The 27,671-nt window shown below is 44.6% G+C and overlaps 2 protein-coding genes across 2 annotated transcripts; one reads left to right on the top strand and one right to left on the bottom strand.

The window, feature by feature from the left end:
* Positions 1-340: 340 nt before the first annotated feature.
* Positions 341-7,204, bottom strand: LOC308126282 (sphingosine-1-phosphate phosphatase 1-like). Its single transcript, XM_080490531.1, has 3 exons — positions 6,172-7,204; positions 3,818-3,907; positions 341-2,742 (listed from the first exon to the last, which is right to left on the bottom strand). The coding sequence occupies exons 1-3, from the start codon at positions 6,859-6,861 to the stop codon at positions 2,191-2,193; spliced, it is 1,332 nt and encodes a 443-aa protein (XP_080346657.1). The 5' UTR covers positions 6,862-7,204; the 3' UTR covers positions 341-2,190.
* A 2,462-nt stretch (positions 7,205-9,666) lies between these two features.
* Positions 9,667-26,737, top strand: LOC308126572 (voltage-gated delayed rectifier potassium channel KCNH5-like; the record flags this gene model as incomplete). Its single annotated transcript, XM_080491074.1, has 11 exons — positions 9,667-9,739; positions 12,095-12,218; positions 12,355-12,461; positions 12,581-12,709; positions 13,550-13,665; positions 13,740-14,132; positions 15,657-16,086; positions 21,039-21,238; positions 23,089-23,341; positions 23,441-23,637; positions 25,615-26,737. The coding sequence occupies 11 exons, from the start codon at positions 9,667-9,669 to the stop codon at positions 26,671-26,673; spliced, it is 3,081 nt and encodes a 1,026-aa protein (XP_080347200.1). The 3' UTR covers positions 26,674-26,737.
* Positions 26,738-27,671: the final 934 nt, after the last annotated feature.

Genomic DNA, 27,671 nt, shown 5'->3' with positions numbered 1-27,671 from the left:
GCACAGACACGCTGGGGTAAAAATAAGACCACTAGTATATGAGAACATTTAATATCTAAAATATGGAAACATAAACTCTAAGAAGTTTTTGCCCACAAGCCTTATATTTGACACCCCTGCTTCAAATAAATGAATCTTATCTAACTAGCCAGACAAGAGTTACCCCTTTTTATCTCCTAGAGATCTCACCAAGTCAAAAATAATATCTTATAATTCTAACAAAATTAGTCAATCAAGTAAAAATGACAGAAATGATATGGGAAAAGTTAGTGAACTACGTTGTTTCCACAAGTCTTAGGCGGGATGAGGAGCAGAAATACACAGACCAGAGGGCGATATTGTGTTTAAAGCATTTTTATTTTTTTTTCAACAGACACATTTTAAATACAGTTGCTGCACAACATAAAAAGATGGGAGAGATGACGGCACTGGGAGCTTGGGCATTAATATTCTGACTTTAATATTGGAAGTTATTAAACAATACACAGTTACAACAGTCAGATGAGTTCTAGGGTCAAATATCTCACAGATGTCTGGAATTTATTGTAATAAAATATCTATAATCTTTTTTTTTTGCAAGCAATAATTTATCTCAAGATAATCACGACAAAATAATTTATCAAAAATATTTGTTTTCAGAATTCTCTGCTTCAAAAGAGCATATTAACTTAAATTTTAGGCCAAAATTGCAAAAGAAAGCATTTGTGACAAAGGAAATGTACAAAAGAGAAGGAGAGGAGATAATGCTGACTGCGGTAATGTAGAAAAATCAAGGAATCCGGCGGAGAACCACAAACTACCTTCAACGTCTGCAGGACTGTTATTATTGCTTCCGGGCTGAGAAGTGACTTCAGACTGGACGTCATTCATGGTTTTGGTTTATTGTTAATGCATGAAACTCTCAGATTACGCGGCTATATATTCTGACGGAGGATGGGAATGTACAGCAGATGACTGCGGGCTATACAGTACGTTTGATAGATAGTTCCAGTTAACACTCGCGTGTGTGTGTCGACCACAGGACTTAAAAGATAAGGCGGGTGATATTCTGGATGAATTACTTTAAACTGAGGAAACAAAAAAAGACCAAAGCCAGCAGAGTACTTCAGAACACTGGTCAATACTTGATTAAAACAAACTGAGAAGATCCCAATTGTGTAACACTAAGTTTTCATCTTGTCTCTATTGGTTAATTATTTATTCCCATTTTCTTTGTTTTAGTATTTTTTTTAATCTTCCTTTTCACACTCCTTCCTCTACTATATGCAGCTTTGGAGGATGTTTTCCTAATACAATCAAATATCGCCGGATTGTTCATACAAATAATACTTGTCCAGCATTGATAGCAGCATAATTACATACCGTATAGTTCCCAGTAGACGCGCAGTGCGAGTGCAAGCCTCGGGGTGTGTGTCTATTGGGAACACGTGAGCGCAGGTTAAAACTTTTAGTAAAATACATGTGCCTTTGTTGACACAGAAGTATTTCTGCAAACACTTTTTGGAAGCTTGTAATCGGCGAAGAAGGAACTAGTGTGCAGTCGGAGAACACGAGGGGGACAGGTTTGCTGCGGCAGTCTTGAGAGACGCCGCGACGAATAAAATGTCCAGTCGCCATCGCCGACCCGCCTTCATGCCCGACGGCGGACACTGCAAGAGACCGCAGCGACCACGCCGTGGACACGGAGGGACGAGGGTGTTGGACCGAGCTTCCAGGGGCGGGGAAGGCGGGGTTGGGGGTGGGGGTGGTGGGGTTTAATCGACAGTTCTTTTCAGCATTTTTGCACCCGCTGCAAAATATCCTATTTTCTCAAGATGTGAGGTTTGTTCTTTCTTCGCTCCGCAGCTTTGAAAAAGGGCGGTGCTCTTCTATAAGGAACTTTACGGTAAGTGAGAGGAAGCTAAAATAAATTAAGTGGTAAGAAAACTTTTCGCGCAGCGCAGCTGTGGCAGTTGCTCCGATACGCCGTACTGAAGCTACCAGGCTACCAGGCTGCTCTGACGAGAATTTCTTTTAATCGTTGGTTTTGGTCTTTCTGGATTGTTTCATTTTGACACTGGATTTCGATATCATCAGATTCATCTTTTAAGTCGGCTTCTATCATGCAGAAACGGAGCCGCTGCCTCGCCGCAGAGCAAGCGGCGTGTTCCCGCGCCCTTCCTGTTGTCGGGACAGTTTTGTGTGCGACGCTCAGTCGAGGCCGAAGACCTTAAAGAGGAGAGGCACGAAGCAGACGCAGCTGAAACCCACCACGCTGTAGACGATGTAACGGTACGGCAGCTCCACTCTCATGTGCTGCCGCGCCCGCCGCACGTCGTCCGGCGGCAGCCCGAACAGTCTGCACAGGGAGGGGATGGTCAGCGACTTCATGGCCGTCCTGGTGAGCAGCAGCACGGCCACGCCGATGAGGAAGCGCAGCAGCGAGCGCAGCAGCAGGCCGGCGGTGACGTGCGGCAGCGCCAGCGGGAGCGAGGACAGCGGCGGGTCCATGAGCAGACCCAGCCGGTGGTTGACGTGGCTGGCCACGGCGGCGCCGGCCCCGGTGCCCAGCGCCTGCGCCGTGTCGCCCCGGGAGGTGCTCCACGAGTCAAGGGAGAACGCCACCAGTCCCAGGCTCACGTGCGACGCCACGATGACGAGCGGCGCCGAGGGCGCCGTCATGTAGAAGGTGTCGATCTTGTCCAGGACCGGGTGGAAGAACGCCAGGATGAGGAGGCTGTACAGGAAGCCGGTGATCACCTCCTGCAACACAGAGACCAGCCAACATCAGCCCCACCCTCCGGATTCAACAGTCAGTCTGGAAATCAGCAGAAACTATTCAGCAAACACAATTTGGTTTGTAGAAAGAAACCAAACAGACTCAGATGTAAACATGTAAACAAACCTGCACAGATAAACAACAAGGAAGAACTGGAACATTTTCTGATGGTCTGAGTTTAGTTTACTTGTAAACAGTCTGGCAAGACTTAACAAAACAAGCGGGTAAACGTAGTACTTTCTGGTCACAAACTACGTAGGAATATTAATTAAAAAAACACTTTTGTAAAGAGCCGGTCGTCAATCAGCCATAAATTACAAGTTGGTGAAAGAAGCAGATTATAATATCAAGAAGAAGCAGCTGCCAGCAGCTACTGTCAACTTATCTAATCACTTTAATTTCTTTATTGGTTCTGCAAACCCACTATTTCGCAAAATCAAATATCCAGTTCCAAAAGTGTGTAAACGTGAAAATGATGCCATGGCAGCATTTTAAACGCGGCTGTAATGAGGTTCTGCTAAAAGTGGGTGATGTGTCGGTTCTGGGTAAAGTATCGGGCCGGTTAGTTCGTCCTCCACGGTTCTATATGAATTAAAGATAAAACCACATACCTTCCTAGTTACTTCTGAACTAAATCGTTCTAACGGCTAAAAGATATGAACCTCTGACTGTTTCTCCCTGAAACGACATGCAGTCACGACATCCTGATGGAGAAAGTGTTCAGCGAGTTTGTTTTCTGTCCTCGCCGAGTCGACTTCATCTGATTTTTAAAACCGGTCTGACGACCGCTTTAGGAATCTCTCCGCTCCAGGAAATGGAAAATATTCGGAGGTGAGTACAGGCAAAGGCAAGTAGGTCGAGTTGGCAGTTTGAACCTGCAGCAGGAGTATTGATATCATATTGATATGGTTTACAACCATCTGAGGTTCAGAGGAAAGTTCTATAAAACAGAATCGATGTCAACACGTTCAAGGTGAATCAGCGGCACTTTCATGTCTCGGTCTAAACGGCATCGCGTCACATTTCCATTTAAACTCAGGGATTATTGAAGCTGCTTACCAGAACAGAGTGCATCCCCATGTAGACCCGGCTCACACACACCAGGACGCTCCAGCTGAGAGCCACGCTGAAGCCGAAGAGGAAGGAGTACTGCGGAGGAGGAAGACGACACGCTCACATGAGGCTGCAGGACAAACCGATTCCCTTCTCGCTGGAGGAACCCCGCGGAGGTCATGGGGTGAAAAACTTTCCAGCGCGTCTGTACTTTGGCTCTATGGGACTTCTATCTAGATGCTGGCGTCGCCGTGGCAACACTGTTTACCATGAGTGTTTACCATCTGCCCGAGTGGTACGACGCTGAACTGAACCAGGCCTGGCGGGACGTCCGTGGTGAAGTAAAGTGTCTGTGGGTGGAGGTCGTGATCTGACCGCTGCTCCAGCTCCACGGAGCTTCACCGCGCCATCAGTGAACAAACATTTGATTTGAATTCTATAACTGATTTTCAAAACTGGTCTCATCTTCAGGATTTAAAAAAAACAAACTAAAAAAGGTAAAGTAGCTAAAATGGCCAGAATAGATGAATTTGCTAAAAAAAAAAAATAAAAGTTAAATAAAAAAAAATAAAACAACAGTCAAACTGAAATGATTACAATCCCCAGTATGACTTTTTTTCTTCTCCAGGAACAACAGAAATATGATTTAAATAAATAATGGAAAAAAGAACATGAAAACTGAAAAATCATTTAAAAAGACAAAGAAATGTTTTAAAAAGTGGTGAAAAAATTGCTATTATACGTCAAACTGCTCTTATAACTGGAAGCACAGCAGCTGTAAACAGTTAAATGACTAAAGCAAGAAAATCCAGGAGAAAAAAACAAATAATTACTACAATTGTTTTGAAGTTTTTTCTAAATTGTAGAGATGAAATGTGATAAATGCAATTTCAGTTATTGTACGTTTTGGTTTTTTTCTTAATTTCACATCATTTGCTGGTTTTGTGGCTGCAGAGAAATCTTATTAGGAAGGAAACCCGGTGCAGCTCATGGGAGAGGAAAAGCCTCCAACACGTCATGAAATGTTTGAACTCTCCACCTGAGGAATGTGTCCACCTGACATGAGGCCTGAACAAGCTGGACTCTCTGGCGGTGATAGGAGAGGAAAACCCAGTGACTCCGCCCATCGTCTTATCTCCACTAATGTTTCTCTGCAAATCGATTCGGTTCATTCAAAGTCATGAACCTCGATGACACCAAGAAGGTTCAAGCAGTTCAGACGACTCCGAGCTCTGCTGCAGGTCTCTCTCTCTCTCTCTCTCGGTCAACTCGACCCAAACAAACAAGACCAACACCCCCCCCACCGCCCTGCTCACTTCCTTGTTTTGTGTTTCTTCCTGCCAGAGCCACAGTTGTTTTTTCCCCACAGTTCCTGCAGTAATTTGGTATCGAAGCTGCTGACCTTTTTTTCTTGTCACGAGATTAAACAAGTGCTGGGGTGTGTGTCAGCATAACGTTTTAGTTCAGAGGCCACACGCAGCCCAAATGGTGAAATAGTGGCATAATAACTCTTTATATTTTACACACACACACACACACACACAAAAGCTAAAGCTGTTGCATTATGGGTATTTCTACACCCTGACAGCATGCAACTGATGTATAGAGGAAAAACTAACGGACACTTCTGCAAATGAAGATTCAGGAGTTTGACTATCACTTCACTGCTCACAACTAAACTCTCTTAAAACACAGAGTCGGTGGAAATGTGAGTCTTTGTTTTAACTTGAGAAGAAAGTCTGGTCTCCCCTCACCCGGTCAATCCACGTCCACACAGGAAAGGGTTTCTATCTGCTCAGCTGCACGCTTCTATTCAAATCTATTCTCGTTTAATATTTCCATATCATCCAGTCTGATGTTTTTCTCTCCAGCCTGCCAACAAGCAACGAAACAGGATTTAAAAGGCAGTTGGTAGTTTAAGAGCGAGACCTGGAATGTAATGCAACAAGCCTGCAGCTTGTATAAACACAGTTCCACACTGTGTACAGAAATGTTATTGTACGTCAATGCAGATCATAACATGATAATCTCCACCCCACGAGCAGAACCAGGGTTTGAGTCCCTCCACACAATCTGAACAGCAGAACGTCTCTTCCTGAGTCTGATTCATGTTTCTTCCTATTCAAAGTTTTTTTCCTTTCCTCCATTTCCTCTTGCTAAAGTGGAATAGTTAGATTTCATTTCTGTAAAAGTCCCTTGAAATGACTAATAAATAAATAAAATTAAACTTCATTGAATAACTTCAAATAGACGCTTAAAAGCAGCATATTCTCCCTTTTAGTGCATTCCTCCGTTACTCCCCAGTGTGATGATCAGCTGGTCCAGATGTGTGGAACATCTGCACGAGCTCCTGAACTCACCTGCCACCGTCCGTAGGTGAGCATGAAGAGGCAGAAGGGGATGGCGGTGCCCGTCATGGCGTGTGTGGACGGCATGCTGTACTCGGAGTTGTAGAAGACCTCCACCTTGACCACGGGGGGCGAGGCGGGCCGCGACCAGCGGACCATGTCCTTGGTGGACTGACCAACGAACAGGTTCCAGGCCCAGACCACGATGAGCCGGCGGCTGACCAGCGCGTCCACGTTCCAGAAGAGGAAGGGGAAGAAGACGATGAAGAACATCTCGTTGCCGAGCTCGGTGCCGAAGGTGAACAGGTAGAAGAGCAGCTTGTTGCGGATGAGGAACTCCTGGCCCACGTCGCCGGTCAGCGAGTTCCTCCGGAGCGGCTTCGCCCGGGTGAGGTCCCCCGGCTCCGCGTCGGGCCCGGCGGGCTCGTCGCCCTGCGTCCCGTTAGCTCGCGGCGCGGCGGCGGCGGCGTCCCCCGCCGCTCCGTTCTCGACCCCCGCCTCGGAGCTCAACGCCCCCGGCTGCAGCCTCCTCCTCGGCCCGGGACGCTCGTGCTCCCGCTCCGACTCGCATTCCGGCCGCCGCGCCGCTTTATCCGGGAACGTGCCTTTGACGCCGCAGACGTTCTGGAAGCGGGCGACGTGCCGCGGCTCCTGGAGATATTTACACATCTGCACGAAGGCGTCCACGCAGGCTCTGGCCATGGCTCCTGCTCGGTTAGACCGGTTTAAAACGCTGCGGTGCGGGGTGGCGGCGCGCAGACGGACACGGAGCTCAGCATGGAGGGAGGTGGAAAGCAGAAGTGCGGCGCTGCGGCCGGCTCGCGTCCCTCCGCGCAATAAAACGACGCGGCTCGCGACTACCTGCTATCTGCGCGCGGAACCCCGACCTTGTACAGCGGCGTGGAAGTAAGGGTCGGCAGCATCCAAAGTCCGCCGCAGATAACCATTACTTTCTCGGTACGAGCCGCTGATTCAGAGAGACCGAAAAGTAACTGCGTCAGGCCACCGTTACCGTTCTCTCGCCCCGCTGGTCTTCTTCTTCTGCGCTCCATAAACATACGACTGGTAGATTCCGATGTCCGCCATATTGGATGGGTACAGGCCCAGACTCAGACCCTTTTACAGGCTGACGTTTCAAGTGGAGATTGTTAAACTTTTATGACATAGTAGATTATAGTATTCTACATATTATGTATATAGCTCAAAAACAAGATTTACCCATCAAGGTTCAAAATAGATTTGCAAAAAGAGAAAGTAACTATAACTTAAAAGGAACCGAAATCTGAAAAAAAAAACACAACCAACATTTATGTCCCAAATGAATCTTTTGTTCTGTATTGTAAACCTTTGTGTATTGTATTGAATTGTTTTTAATGGTTACAATGAATTAAATAAACAATACTAAAAAAAAGTACAAGTGCATCATCTTTGCATCTTTGTTTATCTTCGTTCATTATTCATGATCTTTGTGTGATAAGTCACTGAACCTCTCATGCAGATACACAAATTCTTTTATATTCAGTGACATCAAATATTCATGCTGGAAGACTGAAAATTACCACTTTCCCAGCGGGAAGATCCACGTTTATCAGCTTTTAGGCCTCATTCACAAAACAGTGTTTCAAGTGAAAACTCATCAATTTGGTTTATGTTTGAGAAAACATGTGCGTTTACACTGCAACTTTTTGAAAACCACGTCTGTTAACACAGAAACACTGCAAACAATGTAATTAGTCTGAGCCATTCACTTCTATTCAAGGAAATCCATATTATTCAAGTTTCCTTTGGCAAAAGTTAACAAAGTTCACTTTAATCCCCTTTTGTTTAATCATTGAATAAAATTTCAATTTCCAAAATATGGTAAGAATATATGGCTGGTAACATTGTAGTTTTTTATATTTTACATCTTCTGCTAATTTTTCTTTCTATATCTTTTTTTCACCATTATAAAGTCACCAAACCATGAATGGAATTTTTTAACAGGTATAATAAATCAACCATGTTCTTTTTGAAGTCAGAACGATTGTTAAATTTGCAAAACAGCCTCCTTCTTTAATAGAAGTGAATACTCTGGAGACGAAGCGTGTTCTCATCCAAGATGGCGACCAGGCTGTCCACTGAGGCGTCTACCTACGTACGTCTATGTGTTTACCCATACATGCCTATGGTGGAGCGTTTTTAGAATGTTTCTGAAGAGCTGAAACAGCGCCCTCTGCTGGACACGGCTTTTATTTACACGTTTAAAAAATAGCGACGAGTTTTCTACAGGTTTTCAAAGTTTGAATCTGTGGAGAAAACATGATTTATAAGAGGACGAGACAAGCGGTCTCTTCTTTAGTGGCTTCCTGAAGCTTTAAAGGAGACATATCATGCTTTTAAATCCTTCCTTTTTACATATAAATCATACAGTTGTGGTCTATATAAAGCGGAACTGCAATGCTTGGGTCTGAATTCCTCATTATTATAGCTCCACAGGCCCCTTTTCTACCCCTTTTCTGATGTGCTTCTGAGAGCAACTTGTTTTGGGGCGGTCTCTTCAGATGCAAATGAGACACTTCATACCCCCCCTCCTCTCCAGGTTGCAGAGGTGACACTCGGTTCAACTCCACCCTGTTCGGCCATCTTTGTCCTAATTTGGCAGTTCCGCTGCGAATACTGTGACGTCATTGTTCAAAAAACGTAATAGAGAATAGAAAAATCGAAACCGATCGCAAAATATGACCAAAACAGAATATAAAGATATCAACGGAGCACCTGAAGAGACTACTTTGAACTTTTCTGTACTTCTAAACACTCTAAATATACAACAAAATGCATTTAAGGGCTAAAAAAGTGGATTTAGCATGATATGTCCCCTTTAACAAAATATACACAAACAAACATTTTATCTTATTTCCGTCTTATCCACACGTCTGACATTTTCAACTTTTAACTCTTTGCTAAAAAGAAATAGTACAAAAACCACCATACACGGGGAGAAATGGTATAACAGCTAAAAAAAAAAAAAACAAACAACAAACAAATTGAAAATGACTTGAATTACTAAAGGAAAAAAGGGTTAAAAATGAGGGGAGCACATGCACAACTGCTTTAAAGAGGGCCGACATGTACTCCTCAATAAACTACATAGGAAACTGTTCAAGCCTTATTTTGAAAGTTAAACAAATTTGCAAAGGTGCTGAAAAGTGACCAAAACAGCTCGTTTGTTCATAAAGTTTGCAAAACCCTGATCTACATTAACTTCATACATATTCTCCACTTCTGATGCGCAAATTGTTATGTTGTTAAAAAAATAAAAAATAAATAAAGGTTATTTCCCTCGTGCATCCTGTGCATTGGGAATCCCTGCACAGCTCTTATTTGTGCGGGTGTGTCCGGACGTGCAGTGTGTGTTGCTCCTGCCCCCTGCGCTGTTTTCTCTCTGGCTGCGCAGCGCGCAGAGGCGCACTTGTGTCTCCAGCGCGTCCCCGCAGCGCCGCTCCGGCTGCGCGTCCTGCAGCCTCCACCATGCATGGAGGCAAGAGGGGGCTGGTGGCTCCGCAAAACACCTTCCTGGAAAACATCGTCCGGCGCTCCAGTGGTGAGTCTCATTCAACCTGCAAAACAACAGTCAGATGTTTAGTTTTGTTCTTATTGTTATGCTGAAATGAACACACTGTGTTCTTGTTTGTGTCGTTAATAGAAGAGAAATTCTCTGAAGCAAAGCTCCGCACAGAATAGAAATGGAAGTCAAAAGTCAAATCAAAGAATTCTTATTCACTTATTACTGATCTCCATCGAAGGGAATCATGTGACGAGTCCAATCGTTTCTGAGAATTTTGCATGGTCTCCATAATGAAATCAATAATATCTAAATATATGACATAAGTGACATCCTCAGGTATTTTCTTCTTACCAATCACTGCCTTCTAAAGAGGTTCCTTTAAATCCTAAACTGTGTATTTGAAATATCTATCCTGGAGATTGTTACTGCAAATAATCTAAGGTGTCTGCTTCATGCTTTTTTTTATTTTATTTTGGAAGCTAATGTTGTATGTTGATGGATGAAAGAGTCAACTGTAGAATTTCATAGTGGCTTAAAGGAATTGATTTTTACTTTGCCTTTGAGAAGATGAGTTACTTTATTAAGAACTTGATCAATTTGGGGTAATCTGGGAATTTCAAAATAATAATAATTTGACCGCTTCATTGATTATTTTATTTATTTATTTATTTTCCATATATATCTGTGTTTTTTATGGGGGGTTTTTGTAGCTATTTCTATCTTTATGAATAGGTGTGGACATGTTCATATATCTTTGTTTGTTAAAACGAATGAAGAGATGGTTTAAAAAAAAAAAAAGACAAGTTACTGCACATGCAGATAAATTAGATTAATCCAGTTCTTCAGGCTCCTGAATGCACAATACAATACAAATATATGCATCTTACTTTTTAATTCATGGTAAAGGTGAATTCGATTTTTTTTAACCTATCTATCTATCTATCTATCTATCTATCTATCTATCTATCTATCTATCTATCTATCTATCTATCTACCTATCTATCTATCTATCTATCTATCTATCTATCTATCTATCTATCTATCTATCTATCTATCTATATCTATATAATATTTCAGAAGTACCTTAAGGTCATTTATTCTCTTTGTAATCCCTTAAAGTTGAGATTTGCTGAAGTATGTTAAATTTAGTTTGGCACATTGACAATCCACCTTGCACCAGACTGCTGCTGTAAGTGTGTGAGATTAAAAATAGATGCAGTAAAAAAAAAATAAAAAAAACCCCCCAGAAAACTAAGGACTTAAAACATGGATTGGACATTTGCAGTTATTGTTCACCTCAGTGATGTAGTATTATTGTTTCCTGGATGAAATCCCACAAGAGGTGAATCCATTTCTTAGAACTAGAACTTATCTCAGACTCGAACATCGAGTCCCCAGATAAACATGCTGCCGGTCCAAGTTGGACAATTTAAATGGCGACTGTGCAGTTTAATTTGTAGAAAATGTCCTCAGCCGTTCCCCGCGGAGCTGCAGGCTGCATCCAAACTCTCGTAAGCCCGGAGAACTTTTCAGCTCCTCATCAATATTTCATTTGCATTAAGGGCAGAACATAAACATTTTATCAGCGACTATTTCTGCCCCAGCGCCTCGTCTGATTACCCCCTGTTTACCTCCGCTTCAGTGCTGCTGACTTCAGCTTCTGCTTTTCTAAACATGTGGCGATGAGAAGGATGTTTGTGACGGTGGTTTGGATGGTTTTACTGAAAGTTCCAGGTACGGGAGGAGGAGGATTTCTTTCATTCATGACAACAGAAGAGACACAAGATGCAGTTGCATTGCTGTGTGATGAACCACACTTGAACTATTTCCTGACATGTTGCTCTCAAACAAGAAATAATGATTTGCCATCGTGGCTATGGTGTCAGGTGTTTCAGTCGGGTCCTCTGTGTGTTCAGTGGCTTCAACTTAAGCTTCAAATTAATGTTCATTTATGGTCTCAACCCTTTGTAAACGGAACATCTTCTATTCATTTTGAAGGAGGTCGCCATAGAGCACTACTCTGACTTCAGGGGCCAAATACAGCACAATGTCATCTCAAGGACCAGTAAATAAAAGCATAATAACAAATAATAAGCGTCAATTTGTTCTTCAAAGGCATAAAACATTTGGCCGCATGTGGCTGGAACGCAAAATTATCGTAGGCCAGTTCATATTATGATCAGAATAACTTGTTAAAATTTAGAAATGATCTTTAATCTATAGACAATTCTACATCTGTGTCATAATTGTGAAATTAAAGTGGAAAGAGATAATTAAATCCGACCCCTGTGCGCCCCTGGTGGTTAAACATATGTACTGCAGTTAATGTCATAATTTCTTGCAGTTGGCACATTTCACTGGTCTTGACCGTTTCTCTCTGTCGTGTCTCAGAAACCAGTTTCCTGTTGGGAAACGCACAGATTCTGGAGTGGCCAGTCGTCTACAGCAACGATGGATTCTGCAAACTTTCGGGATACCACCGAGCCGAGGTCATGCACCGGAGCAGCGCATGCAAGTAAGACAGGGTTTGGTGACGGGACGATGCTTCCATTGGTTCAATAAGTCAGGGGGTTTATCTCATATAGAAGCTGGTTAAAAACTAAACCCATCAGAAGAAGGAACTTGTGTGGAATTTGTCTTTTGTTTTCCAGCTTCATGTACGGTGATCTGACTGATAAGAACACGATAGACAACATCAAGCAAACCTTTGACAACTATGAGTCCAATTTCTACGAGGTGCTTCTCTATACAAAGAATAGTGAGTAATCAGTCAGATGGAATATATATATATATGTATGTCATATAATATCGTTTGATTTGATAGATTTTCCATTTCCTCTCCCACAACATGACGTTCGTTTCGATGTCCCAACACAGGAACGCCGATCTGGCTGTACATGCAGGTCGCTCCAATCAGGAACGAGAATGACAAAGTGGTGCTTTTCCTCTGCACGTTCAGAGACATCACGCTGTTCAAGCAGCCGATCGAGGACGAATCCACCAAAGGTCAGAGGTCACACGACTAACCGAATGGATTCACTCAGTATTTCGACGGATTTACAGCGTCTTAGGCCTCGTTGACGTGACGCTTCAAGTGAAAATGCATCGTTCTTCTGTTTTTATTTCGGGAAAGTTTTACGTTTTCACGGCAACGTTCTGACGGCAGAAATGCTGAAAACGATTTTTATGTTCGGCCACTAGTTGGTGCTCTTGATTGTTCTTCTAATGAAAATCACACGCACATGCGCACAGAGAACAAAACGCCATAAATATTAACAATGGAGAGAACACAGACAGAATGGACAGACGACAAACTACAAAAGTAAAGAGTTTTGTTTTCGTCTATTTACACCATTGAGCCGGAGCGTTTTTGGAGTGTAAAACAGAACGCTCCGTGTGCTCCGTGTCCGGGTCAGTGCACTCTGCTCTCCCAACGACAGTCAGACCACATGGGGAAGCAAGACGAAAACACAAACGAGGACTCGTACAACACGGTGACTTCCCAGCATGTGACAAACAGAGGCAGCGTTGGCCTGGAGCTTTAAAGGGAAGCCAGCTTATGTTTCCTGGTTCCTGTGCCACTGCTGATAGATCGTCACTGCGGCTCCTCCAGCAAGGTCTCCAACCCCCCGTTGCTCACCTCGCGTCAGGATGGTCACAAGGATTAGTAGATCTGCTTTGGCAACAGCTCACACGAACGTAGTTTTTGTATATTTATACACAAAACTTGCCGTTAACCACCTTGCATTGACATTTGCTTTCTACAAACTCTTCAATGACGATATTCTCCTCGACCGTTTTGCCTTCTTCTCCAAATGAACGGCCTGTGTTGCTTTCTCTGTGCAGGCTGGACGAAGTTTGCGCGGCTGACCCGGGCCCTGACCAACAATCGCACCGTGGTGCAGCAATTAGCGCCGCTGAACAAGACCGAGGTCGCCCACAAGCCGTCCAGACTGGCTGAGGTGAGCGGCTAAAGAGAGAATATCGATTGAATGAAGGCGGTGTCTTGACTTTACGCGTGTCCCCTGAATGGAAGGCTCTCCAGCTGGGATCCGACATCCTCCCTCAGTACAAGCAGGAAGCGCCGAAGACGCCGCCGCACATCATCCTCCACTACTGCACCTTCAAGACCACATGGGACTGGGTCATCCTCATCCTCACCTTCTACACCGCCATCATGGTGCCCTACAACGTGTCCTTCAAGACCAAGCAGAATAACCTGGCCTGGCTGGTGGTGGACAGCGTCGTCGACGTCATATTCCTCATCGACATCGTGCTCAACTTCCACACCACGTTCGTGGGTCCCGCTGGGGAGGTCATCTCCGACGCCAAGCTGATCCGAATGAACTACCTGAAGACCTGGTTCGTCATCGACCTGCTGTCCTGTCTGCCCTATGACATCATCAACGCCTTCGAGCACGTGAACGAAGTGAGTAGACTCTCAGCCGGATGACGCCGCGACCATTGTCTCATTATCATTGCAGAAATATCTTGGATGTAAATATTACAATATTTCTACTTCTGGATTCTGTTACGAAGGACATCGTCTCGCATGCTTCCCCAACAAGTCACCTTCGTGACTCTTCAAATTTCCACAGGAACGCCACACGGATAGAAGACTCTGTTCTCCCAGTGAGTAAAACTGTCTCGGCTATACTAAATGTTATTTCTGTTGCTGTTGGGACATGAAGGAAGTTCTTCATCACAACAAAACTGAATATCGCCTCAGTCAAAAGTGTCCTTGAAGGAGTTGATTTGAGCATTTCTGTGCCGATTCTTGATATTGTTTGTTTCAGCAGTGACAGGTCCCTTTTTTGAGAACGGCTCCCAGGGTGGGACTTTTTATAAAACGCTCTGACTGTCTCTATGGAAACTATTTGAAAATGCTTTTGGCTCCATCTTTGTGTAGATGGCAGAATTGCTGCTACTTTGCATGGACACCACTGCCGTAGTAAATAGTTCTTCTGCACATGCTCAGTAGATGGACAATAAGAACAAGGTTTTCCTCTCAGTCCAGATTCTCCTGGGACTTTGTAGTTTTTTAGTTGACAGTCACCAAAAGAACAATCCAACTTGGTCGTCTGTCCATTCGAATGTCTTTGTACTCGTCCTTGGTATTGTTACCGCGTATTGTTCTCTGTGTGACTGTGTGAGTGTGGTTTCATTACAAAACCAACAGCACCCACTGGTGGCCAAACATTGAACCTACATCATTTTCAGCCTTCCTGCCATTTTGCTCGAAATGGACATTGTTTTCAAAATGTTGCCTTGTAAACGTGAAACTTTTCTGAAACAAAAACGCTGTGTTTTCATTTGAAACGCTGTCGTGTAATCAGGGCCTCAAATTCCCTCCAGTTCATGGACCACATCATTTTGAGTAAGCCGAACTGATAAGATAGTAATAAATAACCACTTTATTGAAAACTAATTAATTAGTACAGCAAATGACTAAAATCTCAACATAAAGACCATTTCTATGATATGATACCTACAAAATACGCAAAATACAGTGAAATGTCCATAAATTACATATTATACTTTTTTACACTACCGAGTACCAGGAGAACTGGAGGAAACATTGTTCTTGTTGTCCATCTACTGAGCATGTGCAGAACAAACTATTTACTACGGGCGTGGTGTGCAGCATTTCCGTTTCCATGGAGACAGAGCCCGAGTATTTAGAACGTTCCACCTTGGGAGCCATTTTCAAAAAGTTGCGTTTTCAATGGCTCTGAGCAACGCATCGAAAATTATTTTTGCATTATTAATTAAGTGGAGGACTTTTGTACAGTTTGTAAAGAAAAAAAAAAAGGAATTGCAGTTCTGATTCTTTTTAGTTTTACAACGAGACAGTAATCTATACTTCAGTTGAAGTTTTTTTGTGGTTAAAATGAGCTAAGAATTGTGTTCTTATTTGATTTCCGGCTCACGTCTCCCTCGTCTCACCCTGCAGGGTCTCAGCAGCCTCTTCAGCTCCCTCAAAGTCATCCGCCTGCTGCGTTTGGGTCGAGTGGCCCGCAAGTTGGACCACTACCTGGAGTACGGCGCGGCCGTCCTGGTGTTGCTCGTGTGCGTCTTCGGCCTGGTGGCCCACTGGCTGGCCTGCATCTGGTACAGCATCGGAGACTACGAAGTCATCGACGAAGCCACCAACACCATCAGGACGGACAGCTGGCTCTACCAGTTGGCGCTGAGTATCGGCACGCCGTACCGATACAACGCCAGCGGCACTGGCCAGTGGGAGGGAGGGCCAAACAAAGACACGCTGTACATTTCTTCCCTCTACTTCACCATGACAAGTCTCACCACCATCGGGTTTGGCAACATTGCTCCGACAACCGACGGCGAGAAGATTTTCTCTGTGGCGATGATGATGGTTGGCTGTAAGTATTTCACCGCTTCCTACCATATTTCTGAAGTTCACCGTCTCTAAAATGCACCAAAGAGCCTTTAAAGGGGTCATATTCTACAGCTTTTCAACACTTTCATTGGTCCAGAAACCTCGTCTTCAAAGTTTATTTGCCCCAAATCCAGCTTTTCCTTCATTTTCCTCCATTTGAATATTGGATCATAGAAGCTTCATTCAGAATCTGCTGTGTCTGTGTGAGCTGGACTGGCTCCGCCCACACATGCCCATCTTTGGAAGACGAGGAAGTACTTCCTCTTGTGGCGCCATGTGCCAGAGCAGCGCTGCCTAATTGTGGGAGGGTCAAAGGCAGGAGCCTACCTTGATTGGGATTGGCTAAACCCCCGATGACACTATATAGGGTTTGATTTCTGATTGGCTGGTTGGAGCGACACACTTTTTAAAAACTGAAACAAGCCAGGGAGAGAGACGACAGACTGTCTTCACTTCTGGGGCGTCGTTCCAGGTAGGGGGACGATTATTACTGTTGGAAAACCATTAGAAAGTGAATTTTTAAAAATCTCAAATGTCTAATTGTCTAAAACTGCAAAAATAAGAATCTGGTTCAAAAACAGCTGAAAATGTAACAGAAACTTCATGAATATAAATGTTTGTACGTATATATATCAAAACTATACATGAAACTTTTTAAGCTGTGTTTCATTTATAGGTAAATGTGTTTTGCTGCTCCTCTTCCATTTGATTTGATGCAAAGTGACAGAAGTGGTACATCAAGATTACAGACCTTTGGTCCTTACGGCTCTCTGTGTACTCGCCATTGTTAATCTCCACAGCGTATCCTTCTCTGCGCGCATGTGTGTGTGTGTGTGAGTCAATTATAAAGATAAACAACAGCGCCAACCACTGGCCCAACATGAAAACTACCTCGTTTTCAGCGTTTCTACTGTTTCTATGTAAACGCAAACAGTAGAAACGACCGAGTAAAACCTAAAGATGAGACTGTTACCTCAGGTTCATTACAGAGACGATGTTTATGTGGCGATTGTACACGCCTCTGCAGTGACGGACGGTCGGCTCACCCTCATAAGTAGTTCAGACCTTTTGAACAAGAAACCCGATGACACGTGATTCACGATCCGGGATTTTCCTCGTCCACCAGTGACATGTTATTGTGAAGGCATGAGAGTGTTGGACAGCATTCGGAGGTGGGGGGAACGTCTGGAACGTCATTAACAGGCACAACATGTTACAACAACAGCTGCACCAAGCAAAGCACACACACACACGCACGCACACACACACACACACACACACACACACACACACACACACACACACACACACACACACACACACACGCACACACACACACGCACGCACACACACGCACACACACACACACACACACACACACGCACGCACACACACACACACACGCACACACACACACACACACACACACACACACACACACACACACACACACACACACGCACACACACACACACACGCACACACACACACACACACACACACACACACACACACACACACACACACACACACACACACACACACACACACACACACAATGCCGTTTCCATCTCATTCATGCGTTCATCCCTTCATAATATGCCAGTAGCATCTTGCAGGAGATTAAACAATCTGGATGCACTTACTTGCATGCTAGTGAAGATGATGTGCTCCGTTTTCCACAGTCCTGCCGGCGATTCAACATCTGCCAGGGAAGCAACACATGGGGCGAATGTGGAGGATCAGACACAGAAAATTGTGCTGCAGTCGCTTCTGACCTCCTGTAATCAATACGTTGTGTGTTTAGATGATTTCACACCTAATGTGTTTGTCTGCACTTGAATTCCTTCTGCAACGCCGCGCAAATTTTATGCCAATGTGAGTCTACGCTCCCAAAAAAATAATTTGTTGAGTGAATGTAATTTAATCATGCCACAAATGTCCATCTATTCAGATTAGGTAGATTGAATCTTAGACTTAGTCAAATATATTTTGTGAAAATTCACGCAAACATCAAGTTAGTTTGTAAAATCTGATGATTAATGTGGTCAATGTAAAACACGAAGCATGCACCTTACAAATATGAGAAACCAAGGAACTAAACAGTGAATTGTTATTATTTCCGGAATTATTTCAACAAAAGATAAATAATCAGCCAAACACAAATTTTCTCACTTTTCTTTGTTTTACGTTTGGGTATCTTTCCTTCTCTCCCCGATAATCCAGCCCAGATGTCAGAGACAACTCTCAAACTTTTCAGCGCGAAGTGGTGCTCCAACACAGTTCAAGTATTTTGACTCTGGGTCGTGGAAGAAGCAAAAGAAATGTTCCAATATGAATGAATTGCTTTTGTGAGAGTGAAAAAACCCCAAAACAACACGTCTGTATGTTACTGAGCAAAAAGACTATGTCTGCATTTTTGTTTTTTTTAATATAACGTGTCGTTAAGAGGGCTGCATCTTGATCTCTAGCAGCAGGGCTGAGCAACCCGAGGACAATCCTTCCCCCCCCCCCATTCTTTTGGTTCTTGTAATTCAGCTGCGGCTCCTCTGCTCCAGCTACCGTGGAGCGTTTAGCACTCAGCTGGGTCGATGATAAAAAGTGACATGTTCAGCGCCCATTACAGCCTGCATGGTGAGAGTCTGTCTGAAGGTCGGTTGGCACGTCTCGAAACCGTTAACGCAAGCCTCCTTCGATACTTTCTTTAACGTCGGACAGTAAATCTGAAGTTGTCGCGATCAGAACTACTCCACAAAAATAGCACAGTCTATTTTTAAAGCGGCGTTATTTCCGCCGCCCTCCGCGGGGGCGAAGTAGCTGTACCCTCGGCGTCCCTCCCCGCCTCCACAGTCGTATCTCGCCTCGGCGCGCCAACCTTTGGCTCACTTCTCCAAAACAGCATGTAGGGTGATGTAATCAGAGCAGCGAGGACACAGAAACTGACAGCCGCGCTTTAAAGGTTTGTACTTCCCAAAGTAAACACCCATTACTGTGATGGTGCCTCCATCACGAGGATCACTCAGTCACACTGCGGTGTCGCCTCCGATTGGGCCCGGGCCGATCTCCTGCTACGGATACGGTAATTATGTGAGGCTGGAGAGCAACGGAGGGACGGGGGCATTCGCCCGCGGGCCGTAGCGTGGCGAGTGGACAATGAGCCGTCACGTTATAGATGTATCCTAACCTCTGTGATCCTGCTGTGGAGAGAGGAGACGACGTTTTCCCCTTGAGTGGGTACAAACCTCATGATAGGAAACACTGACTGACTCTTTGAGGTCACAGCGGCTCAGCGCTCCCGCCCAGGAAATGAGCGCTGTAAATTATAAAGACTTAATCCACCACTCGTCATGTACAGTATATGCGGCTGCGCATCTACAACTGTAGGCGCTTGTACTCTCAATCGATATTCAGGGTACTTTATAGTACAGACAGTATTTGCTGTGTTATAATATACAAGACAGTTTTTTTCATTTTACTTCAGCAAAATTGGATCTAAAGTGGGCCGGACCGGTAACTAATTACATTCTAATCTATAAATAACGAGAGCTCTAAATCTCTACCTTTACTTTAGTACAATTTAATGTCATTCATGTTTCGTAAACTGTCCTTTTACATGAAAAACCTGAAATTTGAAAAAAAAAAAAATGCAATTTCACCAATATCATGCCTCAGTTCTCCGTTTGCTTTACAGCTCACAGATTTCAGTGGATTTTTATTCCAGTATTTACATCTTCAAAGGGATAAAACATTTGGCCACAAGTAGCTGGAACTACAGTAGTTCATATTGTGATCAGAATAACTAGTTAGATTGAAAAAAGTGTCTTTAATGTCAACACATTTCTAAATCGGTGTTGTAACGCTGATCACCTGAACGGGATTCACAAGATGATGAAGATTAAAGTGCGCCCCTGGTGGTCAAATCACTTTATTGCAGTTAATGTCACAATTTCTCACAACTGGAAAATTTCCGCTCCGGTTCAGTCCGGTTTGGACATTCTGGCAGCAAGTTTGTCATTCCTGTTCAATTTTCCTCTCACTATATCAATTCATTTCTATTAGAAATTATTCAACCTAAACTTCATAAATATGGCATCTTATTGACAGAAACATTACTTTATAGAGCTCAGCTGAAACAACCTGAACAACCCAAGGAATGAAGAATTACTTACTTTTTTACTGCGTCACCTGGAAAAATGTTATTGTAAATGTGACACATGCATCTTAAAGCAGGTTAGAAATTATGATTCAGACAAAAGAAATTTCGTTTTCATAGCTGAGGAATTGACTCTCTCATTCAGGGGCTCCTCTGAGCAGCTGAGGGTTTGTTTATTTAACTTCTAATTGTAACGTCTACAAAAATCAGGAGAAATCGTTAAAACATCTAAACTGAAAACAAAGACATTGTAGAGTCCGAGAGCCTCGTATGACATTTTTGTTTGTGCCTGAAAATCACACACATTATGAAGATTTAACTGTTCCACTGTTTACAGCTCATGCTGGTGATCTTACCTTTATCTGTACGAGAACATCACTATTTCAATCAACACTTTCAGACAAACAAGGCAAACAGGAACATGACTGATGTAGAGCAGGAAAACAGTGTAACACTGCTATTCCATAAGGAGTGGGTTAATACTGTGCAGATTCACGTTGAACTGACTGGATCAGCTCTCGACTGTAGTCCTAGTTTTTCATGCGGCCCATTTGGGATTCTGAGTGTCGGCAGGAAGTTTGATCTGACAGCGGAGAAGTGAAGCAGCTCCGTAGCACCGCTGCAGCTAGAACAAACCCATTCTGTTAAGAACAGAGACATAATAGAATTTAATCATTTTCGACCAGCAAAGATTCCTCATGTGGTTTAAAAAAAAAAAAAAAATAAAAATGGAATCTGGCTTCTCGGAGCTTCTGACTCTGCTCTTCGTCTTGTGTCTGCAGCGCTGCTCTACGCCACCATCTTTGGAAACGTGACCACCATCTTCCAGCAGATGTACACCAACACCAACCGCTACCACGAGATGCTCAACAACGTGCGAGACTTCCTGAAACTGTACCAGGTTCCCAAAGGTCTGAGCGAGAGGGTGATGGACTTCATCGTGTCCACGTGGGCCATGTCCAAGGGCATCGACACCGACAAGGTCTTGTCTGCTTTTAATGCTTTTAAAAGTTTAATAAAAATTTGTTTCGATAATTACTTCAAACATGTGCGTTTATGTCGGTTGAATGCCTTTTTCCAGTTTGGATGATTCACAGGCTCAATTCACTCGACAACGTTTCGCATGAAAACATTTCGTTTTTGCTTTTTTTTTTTTGTTTTAGAAAAGCTTCACCTTTCCCCAGCAATGTTTTGAAAATGATGTCCGTTTACATGGGAACAGCAGAAACACTGAAAATTAGGACGAGGCACTCGGTAGGGTGCATACCTTGCCACATGTGTCACCATGGAAACCAATGAATTACAAGATCATTTGATCCACCACACCACTCCTTCCATCATGTCATTGGGTTTGAATTGCTTCATGTTGTTGCAGTGTTTAGGATGAATGATGAACTGCTGGTTCCCATTCTTTTGTGTTACTTGAACGCACCGTTAGAATGAGTTGACGTGATTGGCTGAGAGTCGGGGGGCGGGAAATCCATTAGATTTTCGCTCCCAAAATCTAACGGATTGGTCCTTCTATGATGACAAATCAACCCTGAATCATTCATGCAATTTGGGTTAATAGTTTTAGTTAAAAGTTTGTAAAATACATACATACATACATACATACATACATACATACATACATACATACATACATACATACATACATACATACATACATACATACTGTAACTGTAATGAGAATTTTTCAATGTCCCAGTGTCCGGTTATCGTCATTACAGGTGAAGCAGGAGTGACGCAGTGTCACGGAATGCAGGTGGACCCAAACGCAGACTCACCAGGTTGCTTTTAAAAAAACAGGCTTATTACAGACTTACTTTTATTGCAGAAATAATCGTCCAGGGAGGTAAAAATCTCAAAACAGCAGAGTCCAAAAACCAAAGAGCAAACAGGTAAACACTGGCGAGCAGATCATTTGACACTCAGGGGAAGACGCAGACAGAGACCTGACACACAGACCCAAAAACAGAATTTCCAGTCCAGTGTACTCACAGTTTAGTTGGTGGATTCTTTAATGAAAGTAATGAACAAAGCTCGGTTTTCCTATTAGAAGTTGTATCTTCCCTCCGTCGGCCTTCCTCTTCCTGTCACCTATCCTCACTACAAATACAACCTGTCTCTCTCACCAAGTGTCCATGTAATGCAACAACAAATATCTAAATAGGCCAAACAACCTGCCAACAATAAGCATAAATGGCTCTTATAAACGTAGAGGGATGATGAGGTGAACTTAGTCTTAATATGAAGTTAAACAGGATGGACAAATGAGAACAGATAAAAATGAGCTTCATTCAAATGGGAAAAGAAGTGAGAGGCGGCTGTGACATCAACCCTCCAGATCTGGGAACTTCCCTTAAAGGGGCCATATTATGCTAAATTATATTTCTAATGGTTTTCAACAGTTATAATCGTCCCCATACAAAGTGTGTTGCTCCAATGAGCCAATCAGAAATCAAACCCTATATAGTGTCATCGGGGGTTTAGCCAATCCTAATGAAGGTAGGCCCTCCCTTTGACTCCTCCCACAATTAGGCAGCTCTGCTCTGGCACCTGGCGCCACGAGAGGAAGTACTTCCTCTTCTTCCCAAGATGGGCATGTGTGGGCGGAGCCAGTCCAGCTCACACAGACACAGCAGATGCTGAATGCAGCTCCTATGATCCAATATTCAAATGGAGGAAAATTAAGACGAAGCTGGATTTGGGGCAAATTAACTCTGAATAGAAGGTTTCTGGACCAATGAGACTCATGTGAAAATTTTGAAAAACTATGATGATATGATGCCTTTAATGATACACCAGTGAACCTCTCGCCGTCTCTCTCAGGTCCTCTCCATTTGTCCCAAAGACATGCGGGCGGACATCTGCGTGCACCTCAACCGGCAGGTGTTCAACGACCACCCGGCGTTCCGTCTGGCGAGTGACGGCTGCCTGCGCTCGCTCGCCGTGGAGTTCCAGACCACCCACTGTGCACCCGGGGACCTCATCTTCCACATCGGCGAGAGCGTGGACACCCTCTGCTTCGTTGTCTCGGGCTCCCTCGAGGTCATCCAGGATGACGAGGTCATAGCAATCCTAGGTAATCGCATGTGCAAGCTTGTCCTCGTGCAAAGTTCATGACAGGGTCGTGACTTTTCCCCTGAAACTCGCCTCGCGACGATGTGCGTCCCCCGTACAGGTAAAGGCGACGTGTTTGGAGACGTGTTCTGGAAAGAGAGCACGCCGGCCCGAGCCTGCGCCAACGTCCGAGCTCTGACGTACTGCGACCTGCACGTCATCAGGAGGGACGCTCTCGTGCGGGTGCTGGAGTTTTACACGGCGTTCGCCAACTCGTTCTCGCGAAACCTCATCCTCACCTGCAATCTACGGAAAAGGGTAAAGTGGGGAGACACGCTCGCTCTCGCTCTCTTCGTTGTTTGTACATGGAGAATATTTCTAGGGAGTCGGGAGCCTGAATGGCTGATGATGACTGTAAAAGTCAAGTTAGTATAACCAGCGAAGGAAAAATAGGACGGTTGCAGGTTCAATTCCACATCTCCCCCTTGAGCAAAACTCTGAATGTCTCCCAGTGAATGGACTGAGCACCTTGCATGGCAGTGATTAACAGTGTAAAGCACTTTGGGGATTGCTCAAGCAATGGAAAAGTACGGTGGCCCAGAGGGGTCGACACAACAGTGAAAGACACAACAGAAGGACGGGCTCCATTTCAGGGGGACAATATCTTCTGACGGACAATTTTAATTATGGTTTAATGAAACGTAAGTAAACCGCTGCTGCTTGATGATTGCAATTATTGACGTTATGCGTTCAAAAAACTAAATCAGGACTGTTGCTCACCGTTACATTTCATTTAACTCTCCGGTAATCATAGTTGTCCGTCAAAAAATATCCTCCCCCCGGAAACAAAGCAGGTTCTTCCAACCGATGCACACTTCTGTCGTCGCCTTTGCGTTTGCGTTGTGGCTTTTTGCTGTTTGTTGTGTTGCCTTGACCCTCCTGGGCCGCCGTAAAAAAGTGCAATACAAATGAAATCCATCCATTTTGGAGCGGCTGTCGCTCGGTTGGTAGAAGGTTGCTGGTTTGATTCCCCGTATCCCCCCCCAGTCCCCACGTCGACGTGCCCTTGAGCACTAAACCCCAAACTGCTCCCATTGGAGGGATCGTAGCAGCCTCATCCATTAGGTCCAAGAAGTTCCCTCTGGGACCAATAAAGTATTTCTATAGTAAACTATAACAATTCTCCATGTGCGCTCCGTTTCTCGTTTTTCTTCATTCAGATATCACAAATCTGAAATGCAGCGAAACAAAGAACTAGTAATCACGGCTATTCTCTTGCTCATAACGAGAGCGAATGAATATTTGATGGATGCTCTCCAGGCTATACATATAATCCCATTAGAGACGTTGCTCTCCAGCCCCGAGAGTAAGTTGCTTATAAGCAGCAGCGGAATTATCCTTCCAGATCAACATTACATAAATTCTTAATGGAGATCCACTTTAAAGTCCATGTGGTTTGTTGTCCTGAGTTCATCAGAAAAGGTTACACACAAAAAAACTGACTAGATTTTATCAATTGAAATATTCATTTTTATAAGGGACATTATCTTAAATCAACTTGATATAATCTCAATATACATATAGTACACATTTCTTCACATAAACATATGGAAGAGTGTCTGTAGAAGTTTTTTCAGTGACTATATATGTTTTTATTTTTCCCTTCTAAGAGGTCTTATGTAATCCCATTTAATGAAATCACCGGAGCCACATTTAATAGTTTTAAGTGAAATTATGGGTTGGATGCTGAAAAATTGATGCTGCTGTACTTTAAATGTATTCAATGAAAATAAAAACAATCCATTATTTATTTGAAACAGCTTTGCAAACTTTCAATGCTCCAGAACCTATTTTTCCTCCGATGTTCCTGGAATATAAAGTGGTACATAACAGCAAGTCAGCAGAATTTTCCCTTCAATCTTCTTCGCTCACATCAGAAGTGATCAGTCTCGGTTGGTGGAACTTTAGAAAACATTAACGACGAATGTCGGGAGGACGACAGCAAGCCTGGAAGTTTACCTACTTCATTTGTTTTCAAGACTTCCAAACTTGAAACGTGTCTGTAAAATGGCCTTATTGCTCTAATAATGATCTCCTTTGTGCTCTGCTGCTTTCATGTGATAAATATTTCAAAGTGCATCGCGGCACGTTGGTTATTCTTGTGGTAAAGCTGCATTATGGATGCGCGCTCTGCTTCATCGAAGCATCGCAAGATGTGTTAAAACGAGCCGCCGTGATTGGAGCGTGACCTCGCCGCCCTGACGTGCGGGTTTCCTCCCCCCTCCTCCCCCGCAGGTCATCTTCAGGAAGATCGCCGACGTGAAGCGGGAGCAGGAGCGCCAGAGGACCGAGGTGTCGCTCTCCATCCCCGAGGATCACCCCGTCCGCAAGCTGTTCCAGAGGTTCAGGCAGCAGAGGGAGGCGCCGGGGGAGCCGCGCGACTACTTCCAGGGCAACTGCGTGCAGGTGGAGGCGCAGCGCCACCGTCGCGCCGAGTCCAACTCCGTGTCCTCCCACCAGCAGGAGTACTGCCCCGCGGCGGAGGGTAACACGGCAGGGGGCGGTAACGCCGCGCCGCCGCAGATGTTTGTTCACACTGAAAATCAGGAGCAAGGCGGCGCGCAGGGGGGAGCAGAGACCATATCCAGGCCTCGTGTCGACACTCAGCTGTGCTTGAGGGTCAGCAGCCCGGCGCCGACCCCGGGGGCCGCGGGCGGAGCGAAGGGCAGCAGGGGGGCGCGAGGTTGGGCCAAGTTCAAGAACGCCACGTCTGGAGAAGCTGCGCGGCCCGCCGCCGAGTCAGAGAAGTCGGCGCAGAAAGCAGAGGACTGGCTGGAGGTCTCGCAGACCTCGGAACAGTTCGCCAACAAGAACCATGAGGAGGCGGGGAGCGGCGCCGCTGCGGGGGAGGCCGGCGAGGAAACCAGCATCCTGCACAAGACGGACTCCTGCGACAGCGGCATCACCAAGAGCGACCTGCGCATCGACCGGGCCGGCGACTCCAGGAGCTCCTTCGAGCGGAGCCCGATGGAGAAGAGCCCGCTGGAGAGGAACCCCTTCGAGCACGGCCTCGGGGTCTACAGCGAGGTCTCGCTCAGACACTCCTTCGTGCAGCAGGTGTCGGACCAGGCCCTGATCCAGGCGCTGCTGCAGGAGGCCAAGCTGGAGCTGAAGGGCGACATTCAGATACTGGGCGGCCGGCTGTCGGTGCTGGAGTCGCAGGTGGGCGAGGTCCTCCAGCTGCTGTCCATCCGGAGGAGACTGTCGCTCCCGCCAACATCGTCTCCAAAACCGCGGGCCAAGACGCAAGACTCAGTCAACACAACCAAAACTGACGACGACGGGCCTTTTTGAGGTTGAAAACAAGTCGGCAGCAGGCGGAGTCCCGCCGGAACAGACCTGACCGCATGCAGAAATCCTTTCCTCTCACTTTAGCACACGAGGCCCGCGAGGCCCTGCGAGGCCCGCGAGGCCCTGCGAGGCCCGCGAGGCCCCGCGAGGCCCAGAACCAAGAGGCTCCAATTTAAACCAACGAGGGAATTAAAAACAAATTCTAAGATAATATTGATTTTCTTTAACAAATTTATTAAGTGTGGCGACACAACAAAACACTGCGACGTCAGTGACGCTGCCATGAAGCGTCAAGGCTCAAGGCTGCGCTGTCAGGCGGTTTGTAAAAACACCCGTAATGCAACAGCGATAGGTGTTTTAAGTTTATTTTTAGACTTTTCACAGTATTTTTCATTAAAATTGGCTTCACGTTAAGATTGTAGTCGTTGATCTTTGGGTAAGCCCCGCCCCCAAATGCAAAACTACCAAATACTACCAACTACCAGGTACTTTGCACGACAATAAAAAGAAAATAAATTCTACCCATTTTAAAGTTCAGTTATATTTTGTACAAGAACAACAAAAGAAGATGTGGAATAAATCTTACATATTTAATGAAAACCATCTTATGCAGTCTTTCTTGACAAACTGATTTTAACTCTGATTATTCGCCACCATTCCCAGCAAAGTTCCTTCTTGACGTCTTTGTTAATATCCATCGCTTCTTGTTCTTGTGTTAAAAATGTCATATTTCCAGAAGAGGATGGTGACAGTCTCGAAGCGAACAAGCCGTGTGGAGTACGTCTCAGAAACCTCAGGAGTTTTTAATGCTCCAGGACACAAGAAGCATTTTTTAATACAAACATGTAGCACTCATAAGGATATAATCTATTTTAGATCACAAAGACAAATCTCATGTATTCTACTCTGATGAAGGTTCATGTTGAAACATGCTATCCTGAGGAACTACACTCTTTTTTTTTTTTTTACTTCCCAGTTTTCAACTAACTCCCCCCAGAAGT

The sequence above is a fragment of the Lipophrys pholis genome, assembly GCF_963383615.2.
Source record: "Lipophrys pholis genome assembly, chromosome: 21".
Taxonomy (NCBI): domain Eukaryota; kingdom Metazoa; phylum Chordata; class Actinopteri; order Blenniiformes; family Blenniidae; genus Lipophrys; species Lipophrys pholis.
The sequence above is the reverse complement of the archived record's forward strand: the minus strand, read 5'-3'. Positions and strand labels throughout refer to the sequence as shown.